Below are 13,548 nucleotides of genomic sequence, written 5' to 3' on the forward strand. Positions count from 1 at the left end.
AATGTAGACGGTTAGCTGAAGACAGTGTTTTGTTAGCTGCTCCTTCACTTGCCGAGATGCCAGAAAGAAAAGCTGAATACATTGTTGGCAGAAAATCCAGGCAAATTAGCCCATCCAAAGGAGTCCATCGAAAAGCAAAAAGTGGGAATTAAACTTGGCCGTCTATTTGCTTATGTGGTCTTGGGGAAAAATGAAAAACACAAATCTTGCCAGAAAAAAGTGGAAAGTCAATTCAAAGAAAGGCCAGAACTATCCTCTCAAAAAAAAAATAAAAAAATCAAGGCAATCTGTGCTGATATAAAGACAGCACAAATTGAATCTAAGCAAGCCAAAGGCTACCCCAGGCTAGCTTTAAAAAGTCAAGTTTCTTTGTTAATGCACAATTAAAAGACCTAACTGAACCAGCCTACATATTTTAAGGTATCTTTTTCTCCAGATTTTCTTAATATAATTTTCTTTTAATAATTGTACTCTTACAGTACAGGCTTTTTTAATTAAAGAAAAAATATTTCATACCATTAACAAAATGAAATTACATTAACTTGCAAGTATAAATGTCTAACCTACCAATGCAGTTATTCAGGAAAAGTACTAAGCTTTGAGGAGAGAAACATAAGATATATGTGTTCCTTAATGTACTATCTCTGCTAATATTTAAGGTTGATCTCAAATCATCAATAGTTGACAAGGGTTCTGTAAGCTTCCCATTCCCACTCTCACATGCAGCATTAATGCAACACCCTGGAGCATGTGAAAAAGAAATATTTAGGGTAAGTCTGTGTCGTGGTTTGGGCCCAACACCACAACAAAGGAACAGCCCCATGGCTGCTCACTCAACTCCCCCCCAACACACTCTGGGATGAGGAGGACAAAGCTCATGGGTTGAGACAAAGGACAAGAAGGGTTCTTCACTGATTAAGGTCCCAGGCAAAACAGACTCAACTTGGGGAAGAAAAATAATTTTATTTCATGCTAAGCAAACGCACACAGGACACACACCACACAAAGAGCAGGGCTTGCATATGTTACCCCACCCCTCCCTTCTTCCCGGGCCCAAGTCACTTTGTTCCCAGTTTCTCTCCCTCCTTTTCTCCCAGCAGCACAGGGGGGTGTGGATGGGGTTTAGAGTCAGTTCACAGGCTGGTGGTTCCTGCTGCTCCTTCCTCCTCAGGAAGAAGGATTCCTTACAGTCCTTCCCTACTTCCCCACAGGGTCTCTTCCCATAGCAGATAGTCCTCCATGACCCTCTCCTTCACGAGTCCTTCCTATGAGGTCCAGAGCTGCTCCAGCCTGGGCTTCCCACAGAGTCACAGGCTGCTTTGAGAACAAACTCCCCTGGCACCAGGGTCTTCCAAAGCTGCCTAAGTCCAGAGTCCACTGGCAGCAAATCCCGTGGCCACAAAATCCAAGTCCAGTGGCCAGGTTCACCCTTCCTGGCACCTTCAGGGAATGTTCCACCACGTTCCTCCATGAGTGCAGGGGGACAGCTGCCATCTCACCATGGGTTGCAGGGAAACTTCTGAGGCACCTTCCTCCTCTTCTTCCTCACCAACCACCAGAACCCGTCTGCCTTCTCTGGCACTGCTCTTCTCCTTTTCTCTAAGTGCTCCTCTGCTCAGGTGTTACCTCAGTTCTTTCGTATGTTAATTGCAGAGGTGCATCTGTTGTCCCTCTAATGGCTTCGTGGTTGGGTTTGGAGCAGGGGGAGCTTCTCAGCTTCTTACTGGAACCACTCCTGGGGCCCTTCCCCTGCTACCAAAAAACCCACCAAACCAGCACGTCTGTAAGCTGTCCTTGTAACCACAGGTGAAGAAGACAGAAATGATGGTTGCAGGAAGCATCTGAAAAAATGAAAGAGAGGAAAACAGAAGGGAGTCTGTCACTAGATAAGAATAATAAGTGAAAAATTATTTGGGGAAAAAAAGACCCCGACACATTGATAAGGGCACATTGCTTTGTTTTACAGGACAGCTTCTGTTTTGAGCTTACCTTTAAATAAGACGGCCAGGCTGGCTCTACACGCTGCTTTTGCTTATCCAACATGCTGCTGCTAGGAATCTCTGGCACCTTCTAAAGAATATTCTTCCCATCTCCTGCATAGGCTGTTCCGCTGTGTCCTTCTGTAGCAGTTCACTGGGCCTTACAGATGTATGGGTGATGAGAGGGCTCTTCATTCTTCAGTTGCTGCTGCATTTTATCAAATACATTATTCAGCTGAAGGCAAAGAGCAGTTTGTTGAAGAAATTATAATGAGGATTTTCTGGGAATGAAAGAGATCAAGGATTTTTATTTTTTTTTAGAAAGCATATTTCGACTCCTGAAAGATATGTGGAGGAAAGGAACTTGAATACCTGCAAAGTGAGAAATGTCTATGCAGGTTTTTAAGAGCTGTACAAAAGAGTTCAGAAATGTACCTCTTCAAAAGCAGACACACCAAGTGAGGAAGAGTTGCAAGGAGTACTATCTGTGACTGAAAACTAGTTTTCAAATGCAAACCTTAGCTCAGCTTTCAAATGTACTGTTTGTTGAAGGTAAAGCAACGTACCTCTTGACCTTTAAGCAGGAAAGCAATGGTTAAAGTCAGCTAGAAGTCTTTGCAGAGCACAGCCCAAACTGTTTGGTGCCCCAGGCACTTCCCCGTTTTGTGCTCCAGTCTCTAAAATCCTGTCTGGCCTCCATCTCCTGTAGCATCTGTCGTCGCAGGGCAGACCTAAATCTGCTGCATGGACCAAATAGAGAATGAGCCTTGCTGGATGTGCCATTATCAGAGATGCAGGCAAGTACCAATGCCTCCAGAATTTGAAATGAGCTGTCATCGTGCTGCTGTGTGGGTCTAGTTATCCAAATATTTGACTGAGATTGAATAGAAGCATTAAATATAATCTAATTAAGTAAAAACCTCTCTAATTATGGTTAAAAATGTGTTGCATTGTGGTTTATTTTCCATAAAAACATATAAATAAATTGTGTGTCTGAATAAGATTTAGTAGGTCATGTTGCATTAATTTTTGAAAACCTTAATGCCAACTATACTTTGAGTTTTCAGTGTCTTTCTGCAGCATTACAAAGTAGGAAGTTGTGCTTTTCCTTCTTTCATATTTACACTCAGGAGCCCTTTTCTGAGCTGTCATGTTTACGTTTTCTTCCCCATCACTCCATGGCCACCCAGAGCTCCCTGGCTGGGGTCAGAGAAAGCGCTGCTTTTTTTTTCCAGTATGGTTGTATTTAGTTCATATGATGCAATGTTGTCCTCAGGATGTAACGGTCAGTTTGACCTCTTCACAGACACCAAGCAAGTATGTGAGAAAAAGTTTTATGAGCCACAAGAGGGCTCTTGGGGGCTCTCAGCAGAGCAGAAGAATTTTCCTTGGCTGGCAATGGTGAGGACTAGACTGTGCCTTTGACTGTAGCAGCGTATGAAGAACAGCCTTGTAAGCAGGAGAGGTCACTGTAGACTGGGATCACTCACTGGTTTTCCACATCAATTTATTTAATTTCCTTTCATGGAAACTTGAAAGGTATTTATGCAGGTCGCTGGTTCCTCTGTAGCCTTCATGACACACCTCAGTTTTGCATCTTCAGCCTCAGACTTAAGTAAGGAGCATGTACCATGGCCAGGCTGTAAGCAGGGTCTCTGGTTTCACAGAAGTTGCAATATCCTATGAGGGCAGGGCATGGAAAGACAACATGTGATATTTTTCAATTTGATTGTGAAAGGCCGTTTTTATGGCTTCCCATAGATTAATAGATGATTAATGGACAAATGTTTACAAGGCATGTATGTATTTGAGTTATGATTTCTCATTTTAAATTGTTAGAATTGCTATACTGGCTCCTGAAGAAACTGGCTGGTGAAGTTGTGAAGCAGCTTTCCATCATATTTGAATAGTCTTGGCAGTCTGGTGAAGTTCCCACTGACTGGAAAAGGGGAAAAATACGCCCCATTTTCAAAAAGGGAAAAAAGGAAGACCTGGGGAACTATAGACCAGTAAGTCTCACCACTTTGCCTGGCAAGATCATGGAGCAGATCCTCATGAAGGCTTTGCTAAGGCACATGGGAAGCAAAGGGATGATTGATGACAGACAGCATGGCTTCACTAAGGGCAGATCCTGCCTGACTAATTTGGTGGCCTTCTGCAATGGGGTTGCAGAGTTGGTGGACAAAGGAAGAGCAACCGACATCCTCTACCTGGATCTATGCAAAGCTTTCAACACTGTCCTACATGACATCCTGGTATCGAAACTGTGATGGTATGGATTTGATGGATGGACCACTCATTGAGTAAGGAACTGGCTGGATGGTCTTGCTCAAAGAGTGGTGATCAACGGCTCGATATCCATGTGGAGACCTGTGGTGAGTGGTGTTCCCCAAGGATCAGTACTTAGTCTGGTGCTGTTAAACATCTTTGTCAGCGGCATGGACAGTGGCATTGAGTGCACTCTCAGCAAGTTTGCTGATGATATCAAAGTGTGTGGTGAGGTCAACACACTGGAGGAAAGGGAGGCCATCCAGAGGGACCTTAACAAGCTGGAGAGGTGGGCTTATGCAAAATGCAAGAAGTTCAACAAGGCCAAGTGCAAGGTTCTGCAGCTGTGTCAGGGCAATCCCAAGCCCCGTTACAGGCTGGGTGGAGAATGGACTAAAACAGCTTGGAGGAGAAGGGCTGAAGAGGGATAGTGGATGAGAAGCTCAACGTGAACCGACAATGCGCACTTGCAGCCCAGAAAGCCAACTGTGTCCTGGACTGCATCAAAAGAAGAGTGGCCAGCAGATCAAGGGAGGTGATTCTCCCACTCTACTCAGCTCTTGTGAAGCCCCACCTGGAGTACTCTGTCCAGTTTTGGAGCACCCAACCTAAGAAGGACATGGAGCTCATGGAACAAGGCCAGAGAAGGGCCACAGAGAAGATCAGAGGGCTGGAGCACCTCTCCTATGAAGAGAGGCCGAGAGAGTTGAGGTTGTTCAGCCTGGAGAAGAGAAGGCTCTGGGGAGACCTTACAGTAGCCTTACAGTACCTGAAGGGGCTGCAGGAAAGCTGGGGAGGGACTTTGTACAAGGGCTTGTAGTGAAAGAAAAGTGGTAATGGCTTTTAACTGGAACCGGGGAGATTTAGGTTAGACATTAGGAAGAAATTCTTTAGTGTGAGAGTGGTGAGACACTGGAACAGGTTGGCCAGGAAGATGTGGATGCCCCCTCCCTGGAAATGGTCAAGGCCAGGCTGGATGAGGCTTGGAGCAACCTGATCTAGTGGGAGGTGTCCCTGCCAGTGCAGGGGAGTTGGATCTAGATGATCTTTAAGGTGCCTTCCAGCCCAAACCATTCTATGATATGATTCTGTGATCCATGGCAGAATGTGATGTTTCCTTAATTTTTAGTTGAGAACTAAAGTGTTCATTCCACCAGACACAAAAAAATAAGTTATTATTTTTCCCAGTACTCTTCAGATTTTATATTAGGAGGAAAAAAAAAATCAAAATCTCAAATCTAATTAAAAAGTTCACATCTTTTTGTATATGGTACAGTAGAGATAATTAATTTAAGTAAATTGTTTATTCCCGAAGGGATTTTTTTATCCATTAAATACTTTTAATGATGTGCTGACTTTGTCTTATGACATGTATGAACTCACCACGGCAAATAAAAGTTTGTTTTTAACATGAAAAATATTATAACACAGCTTTGTTATATTTCTGATAGGTGAGTAGTCTGGCTGCTGACAGATTAATGGATTAGGGCATGTTGTGATTTTTATATGAAAGATAGTTTTACAGATTACTGGTAGATGCTACCAGTTTACCATTTCAGCCAAAATTATGACACCAATAGAAAAACATAGCACTATTAAAAAGAACTATGGCTTCTGTTGTTCCTTGCAGCCCCAGGGCTGGTTCCTGGGTGTCCCTCTGCCCTGCTGGTGACAGAAACCCAGTGGGACATGAGAAGTGTGGATTGTAGCTGGGAGCTGAGGAATAGAATAAAAGTCCTCTTTCTGTATTGTGGAGGGGTATGATTGAAGTAGCTGTGCATATTTCTTCCTGTATCTTTCCTGGCTGTGTTAGAATAATTTTTTTTTTACAAGGTTCCTCTGGTGATTTAAATGAGCAAGGCTGTCATCTGTCACCTCGCAATTTTTTGTCTCTCATAAGAACCTTTCTGCCCTGAAAGATCTGTGTCCTGCTGGGAAAATATGCTCTTACTGGGAAATGTGACATTAATGTTGCTTAGGATAACAGAATAACACTGCCTAGAATGTAATTTCATCTTAGTTTTCTGTGCTCATAAAAAAACCCAACAAACCCCCAGAAATTCCTTTAAGTCCTGCTAGCAACTGAAGAGCAGCTTTCCTGTAGGTGTGTTTAAATTTTGTAATGACTAGCACACCTCAGGCCGAGCTTCATTTCACCCCACTTCTTGGTTAGAAACTGTGATTTCACATCTCATGGAGCTGCATAGTTATCATCAAATAAAAACTCCTCTGAGGGGTTGGATGGTGGCTATTGATTTATTTCAGAGATTATGAATACAGTCAAATAGGTGAGCAGGTGCTGCCCATGCATCTGGACCCTCCAGCAGCTGTAATTTGGATCACAGCAGTGGTGATAACTGGAGACTGGAAAGGGGCAGTGCTCTTACTGCAGAGAAAACCTGGCACTTCTGGTGTCAGGAATGTGAAATGTGGGCTGTTGCATGGCAAAAAAATTGCAGGTTCTCTGAAAGCATACCTGGCCTTTATCTTAAACCTTGAGTGCATCAGTGGGGGGGGGGAGGTTTTTCTCTCTCATCTTTTTGCATTCCACAAAACAAATAAAAAGGGAATCACCACTGGATAGTTTAGATTAGTGCTGTCCAGTTGTTTCCATGATGCTACAGCAGTTTACCCTAAAAAGGAATGCTAAAAATCTCGTTTTGACTAAATACAAGCTGTTCACTTGTTAAAGCTGCAGGATTTTTCCATGTTAATTTACATTGCTTTTATTATATGGATGTTTCTTCTGCAAAATTACTCAAGTATTGTTTTCAGAATAACAAGGATGTTGCACTTTCATGTTTGCATTTAGTATTTATTTATCTCGGGATATTTTCTGTCTTCCTGTATTCTTTATTCTTGCAAAGAACCTTTAAGTTTCTTTGTTGTGAGTTAATGTCCCTTCACCTTTGTACGGGATAGAGAAAAGAGGAATGGTTCGTGGTTGGGTGTTACTAATGATTTTTTAGGTTTTTTTGTAGCTGTTTCTGCCTTTCAGTTAATCCATCAATCAAGTGTAGGATGGCTTGGACATAATTTAAAATATTGTTGGGACAATTTAAATTTATTTTTTTTAAAATCCAAGCAATTTGTGAATTTACTTCAGGTCCTGCAGGTTCTTATGGAAACCAAAAAGATGTATTCCTGAAAAAACCTCTGGTGGTGTCTATAGTAAAAACACAATAAACCTTTTTAAAACTGCAATTTGTAGTTAATATTAAAAAAAGCCTTATCAGGATGATAGGACGGACACTTTGCCTGCACCAACTTACTGTGCCACCAGTAGATTTCTTAGTTATATTCATAGAATTGAGAATGAGAGGCTGGTTAGCTTCAAGCTTAAGGCCTTGGATGTTAAAATTCAGGGCTTGACCATAAATCTTCTGGTGCATATTTAAGGCAAGCCCTTCTCAGTATGCTTGAATACACTGAAGGGTATCCCACTTGGCAATTTTATGGCATATTCTTTGATGGTTCCTCACCATGTGATTTACTTGCCTGCCTGGGACCTTCTGATATGCTAATAAAGACTGATTGACAGAAGCGTAAGACAGAGGAGGAAACAGGAATGTACTTTAAAAGGCTTACAGACCCAAATGTGAAGTTAGGCATGAGGTTCGAATTCTGGGAAGAGCTTGTTTGTTCAGCAAAGGGCTTTTCTTCTCCAGTCTCAGAAGTGGGTGCTGCAGCTGGAGGCCTGTACCCCACACTGCCCTGAGAGGGCAGGGGATGCTCTCATGTCGCTCACACTGCCGAGCACTTCTGTCTGGTGGAGAGCATGCTGCCCACTGAAGGGTTCTCTGTCACATTTCATTTTACTTCATAAAGTACAGATTTGATTAGTCACTGGTTTGATATTGATGTGTATCAAGCCGAATGCATTGTAAAAACACATGTCTTTAAATAAGAATGAAGATTGGTTTTACAAAGGTGAAATCCTTTCATCTTTGCTCACGTTGTCTTGCATGTTTTTTTGTGCTCTAAGTCTCTTTGGAGTCAGTGGGTCTGCATGAAGAGTAAGGGTCTATTAGACTAGATGAGGGTAGTGGAATCCAATCCCAGTTGCTAGTAAGTTTATTTACTGTGGTAGAGTTAAGCTAGAAATGGAATATAGTTCCTCAGGGTACAGTAGGTATGCCTAGTCTTCGAAAAATTATAAATAGCACCTAGTTGGATGAACAATAAATGGAGAATTATAAATACATTCTAATAATCCATTCTAAACAGTGGAGGTTAACACAATAGCCTCAATTCTGAACATCTGAGGAATGTAGAGAATTTTAATCAAAAGTGATATATGTTTTTATATCAAGAGTAACCTGTGCAAATTACAGCTTACATTTGTTCATTCCAGTTCTTGAATGAAGCAGAATAAAAAGAAAATCAAGAATATAATAGTTATCTCAATTATATTTATTCTGGCTACTTCAGATTTTCCCAAGAGTGCATTTAGAAGAAAGAAGAGTCTGAAAATAATCTCCTGAATATTTTAAATATTACTCAATATGAAAGTTGATCCATGTGTCACTCTTTGAATCATGCAGTAATCTCAATATAATAATTGTGGTATTTGCAGCAATAAAAAAGAAAATATGTTTTTTGCATTCTAAAAGAAAATCACTTGTTTTTTAATCACCTGAAACTTTCTAATGCTATTTAGAAGTAGATACATTGAGCAGTAGATGACTTTTAAGGTATTTGGTGTAGCCTCAGTATAATACTTTGACTCTGAGATGACTCGAAGTGGTAACGTATGGGATTAAAAAAACCCACTTGTTAATAGAGAATGGAAAATGTCATATTCAGCTTCTTTCTTTTTCTTTTTTTTTTTTTTCCTTCCCTACCCCACAGGACATTAATGTATGTATCCTTGAAAACTACCCTGAATGTTCAAATCCCAGGTTATTTTACATCATACCATATTTCTGTGGACAGCATCCAAGATGCAGGTAAATATATACAAGGTATCCCAGTTTGTTCAGCAATAGCTATTGCCAACATTTTGTCAGAAACTGGTAATAAAGATGCAACAGTTATTTGAAGTGCAAGAGAAAAGTGTAAGCACAGTGTAGTGCTTTATGTGCTAACTGCATGCATGTGTTCTGGAGTAAGGAGGGTAAGGCAGATTAAGTATTATTCTTTCTGGTTTTAATATTTGAATAGTTAATCAAAGCTGGGTCTATTTATGTGGACATTTTTACTGAGTTGGCAAAGTGAGAATGGCAGTAACTGTACGTGCTCATTACTCATTTTACCTGCACTGTATTTTTGTAATACATACTTTAGCTCTGCTCAGATGCTCGTACCATGTCTATATATATGAGGACTTCCAGGTTTGTGTGTCCATGTAAGAAATAGTAATCATGCTTAAAACTTAGAAAACACAGACTCCTACTGCTGTCATTGAGATAGCTTATTTTTAATGTGTCTATTTATGCTATGCTCATATTGCTGTATTACTGATACTGTGTAGTAAACTTCTATGCAATAATATGTGAATAATTTTAAATACCTTTTTGTTTTCAAATGCTTTCTTATTAATGGTCAAAGCATGTTCTTTATTAGGTTTGTTCAACTTCAAGTTATCTTTATTTATTGTTGCCAGTTCTCCACAGCAGAGCAGCTGCACATGTTTTTTAAAATTTCTGTCAAAAGCCATACTTTTTAATAGCAGTAAAAACAAGTGAAAATGTGTTCCTTCTTATGTCTCAGTTTCTAAAAACCTTTGCTGTAAAATCCTGCTTTAGTTGTTTGGCATAAGTGAAGTTATGATTAAGAAACTAAACAGATTTATTACTTCATTTTTGTTACACTTTTTTCTTGATGTACTTTGACCTCGTTTGTAAATGCTTATGGTTACACATTTAACTTGTGTGTATGAGGAATTCTATTAACAACAGTCACTTACCTGAATTCTTTCACAACACATCTTTGTCAGATTCCCAAGCAGTATATTGAAGTACTGTTTTGTACCTTGTTATAGACCTATTTCCTAACATGCCCTTGCACTTCCTTCAGCTACTTAGTCTCACAAGGAGCTGCAAGAAGGAGGCTTGACATACTTGTTAGGACACTGCACTTCCAGAAAATGGATCAGTGCACAGAAAGTTGTAGGGAATGAAAAACCTCATCCAAGTGTGCTCTAGTAGGAGTGTAAAGCAAAAAGCTTTTCCACATGTCATCAAAAGAGCTTCTGACAAATGTTGTTAAAATCACTATTGCACAAAGTTTGCAATAATCTAATGGAGCCAAGAAAGAGGAGTGATCTCCAGCCATTCTCAAGTAGCATATGTGACTCAGATGTTCATCATACCAGCTGGACTCTGTGAAAAAGCTTATTTCCTTTAGTTTGGGGTGCTGGCATTATATCCCCTATCAATATGAATACTGACCACTGCGCTCAGGACATAATTGGTATGAGTTAGTCTAAAGAATTTAGGATTCACATGCTTGTCTAACCAAATTGTTCTTCCAGGAAACTATGAGAGAAGCATAAAGATGTACTGGTGTCCTGCCAGCTTCTCTCACTGGGGTAAAAGATAGAAAAAACCCTAAACTGATCTTCAAAACCAGTATCAGTCAGATTAAACAAATGCAAATCTGTAGCAGAGCTTCAAGGCAGTCAGAGGTCATGGCAGTGAAAGGGAAGCTCGTGGAGACTTTGGCAGAAGTTAAAATGAAGGATAAGATGGGAAATAGCTGGTAGCCTCCTGTGTGATATTTACTGAGCAACAGCAAGCAGTGGTAGCTCACAGCAGTTCTCCTGATGGGGTTCAGGGAAACTGCCCCTCCTTAGCAATTCTTGTCACCCAGGGAAGTTGTTCTTCCCATGAAACAGGTCATGCTTCTGAGTCATAACACAGTTCACAAGTTTAAGTTTATAAACAACTTGGTGAAAGATGTCTTCAGAATTAACTACTTCTATGCAGTGATTAACCTCCTTTTAAGGTGATCATATGTTTACATGACAAACCAGCTCTAGATGTTGTGCAGAAAGGCTCAATAAGACACTCAGGTTTGGTAGAGTTCTTTATGTTCTGCTAGAAGTACAGCACTGAATATTTTTTATTCAGTTTTGTTCTTTGTATGAATTTCCAAAGAAAATGCATATTTAAACTTTTTTTTTCCTGTTCTCTCTCTCCCCCTCCATTAATTTCATATAGGGAGCCTGGTGAATGGGCCCTTGAAAGAGCAAAGCTGAATGTTAATGAAAATTTTCTGCTTGTGGGCATTCTGGAGGAGCTGGAGGATGTGCTGCTTTTATTAGAAAGATTCTTACCTCATTATTTCAAGGATGTGCTTAGCATCTACAAAAATCCAGGTAACTTTTTCCATTAAAAAGCTATTCTTACAGAAACTTTGGCCAAATCTACATGGCTGCTGAAAGGTACGTGTTTATGCCTCATTTAATCAATGTATAGATTGTTCTTCCTTCTAAGCAGCAGATTTGATCGATGGGGAAGGGTACATACTCTGCTTTTATTCTTAATGCTACTACTGTGTAGTTTTCATTCCTGGGCAAGTACTTGGTGCTCCAGTGATCTTGCCAAATGCCAGAAACCTTTTCATTTACCACTGGAGTGGCTTTTTTGTATTTCAGTTCTGTCATGCTCAGCTCTCAAATAATACTATCAAAATATTCTTCAAATAGTGTCAATAATATCTAAGTTAATCTTCAATAAATGGTTTGGATAGCTGGATGTTTTGGAGATTCTCCAGGACCAGAATATTTTATTTTCCCTCAGCCTTGTCTAAGAGGTGAAATGAAACAAACCTTCAGTTCAGCTGAATTTAGATAAAGTACAAATAAGAACATGTATTTAAAGGACTTCTAAGTACAAAGCATCCTGATGGAAATGACTTAGGAGACTTGAGTAGAGAAATGAAAACTTAATCTACTCCTTAATTGGTACCCCACCATCAATCTTAAAGGGTTCTCTCTTCTGTGTGTCAGTCCATCCCTCCCAATGCTTATTTATTGCTAACTTCTTTAGAAGGCAGTTGTGTCCTATGGTTGTTCTTATGTTCTATCAAGAAATATGATGCTTCTGTGGGGCTGTGCATGTCATTCCAGCAGAACTGATTTCCTGCTTACATTTGGCTGGGCCAGCAGCATCGTATGAACCGGAAGGGAATTACTCCTTGCTCAGTTGTATTCATTTCAGTATGAAATTCCTACAGCCAGAAATGTGCATTTTGTACCACGTTGTATATTAAAACTGCAAGAATTAATGATCTAATTTTGTTTGTAATACATGTAGCTGATGGCTGGCTTTTCACCGAGAGCAGCCATCACAGTTATTAAGTCATTTTGGTGAAATCATGTGTTTCTTTCCATAATCAGGGATTATAAGTGACTGTCCACCAATCCCTCCTTCCAGGATGCCTCTTTGAAAATTTTGTATTTAGCAATGATAGAGGTATTACTGGGAAAGTGTGGCATTCCTCCTCTGAACATGATTTCAGTGAGTAGTTATAGCCTTGCAATAAGGCAATTAAGGCAGCTATTTAGAAGGTGTGAGTGTTCCTTTGTTGTGGTGCTATATCCACCCATGGAGCTGTTTTGCTCACTAACAGACCTAAGGAGAGCATTGACATCATAATTGACACAGGAGCGGTGCCCAGTTTTGGGTCAGTTATTTATCTTTGTAAATAAAAAAATTTTAAAAAGCTATGTTTGCAGTATGTGTAAGTCTTCCTAAAGGTTTGCACAACTCAGCCTCCAAGATTTTCCCGTGAGGATGTTAGACAAGAGGAAGGCGGAGCATCAGTAGAGGGATGCTCTCTTTGCAGTAAGCAGATTTTTCTTTGGAATCTATAGAACTTCCTCAGCTGTGTGTGCACCACACATTTTCAGTTCTTGTACAGTGGGGCTTGCTAATAAACAGCATGCAGGGTCTTGTTTTTCATCAGGGAGCCCTAGAAGTCATCAGGTATGCACTAAGCATATGCAATTTCCCAGAACTGTTAGGTGCTGGATAATCCTCTTCTCTTCCCACTATCTGGGGGAGATTCCATCCCCTGTTTCAGATCAGTGATTTCCTCTGGGTTTTCATGTGCAAGACTGGTCTTGTGTCCTATCTGAAGATTCACCTCATTCCTTCCATGCTGATTAAACTTTTGGTTTATGTTTCCCATTCAGTTACTGACAAGGAAGAATATAAAGGAAGCAGTTTCTTTGTGTTAACTCCTCTCTCTCCTCATGCATATGTTTGGGGGTTGTTTCCAATCATAATTATTTTCAGGTTATTTCTGAGTTGGTGCTAATGCTTACAAAAAACTTAGCAGAATCAGCCAGAAA

General features: G+C 40.3%; 1 protein-coding gene across 3 annotated transcripts in view; it reads left to right on the plus strand.

Moving 5' to 3' along the window:
• Nucleotides 1–13,548, plus strand: part of UST (uronyl 2-sulfotransferase) — a 151,746-nt gene that overhangs the window by 104,146 nt on the left and 34,052 nt on the right. For all 3 annotated transcript variants that reach the window (XM_051613543.1, XM_051613542.1, XM_051613544.1), the window contains exons 6-7: nucleotides 9,099–9,196; nucleotides 11,411–11,568. In XM_051613543.1, coding sequence (XP_051469503.1) covers nucleotides 9,099–9,196; nucleotides 11,411–11,568 — 256 coding nt within the window. The remainder of the gene's footprint in view (nucleotides 1–9,098; nucleotides 9,197–11,410; nucleotides 11,569–13,548) is intronic.

The sequence above is a fragment of the Apus apus genome, chromosome 3 (genome assembly GCF_020740795.1).
Source record: "Apus apus isolate bApuApu2 chromosome 3, bApuApu2.pri.cur, whole genome shotgun sequence".
Lineage (NCBI taxonomy): Eukaryota > Metazoa > Chordata > Aves > Apodiformes > Apodidae > Apus > Apus apus.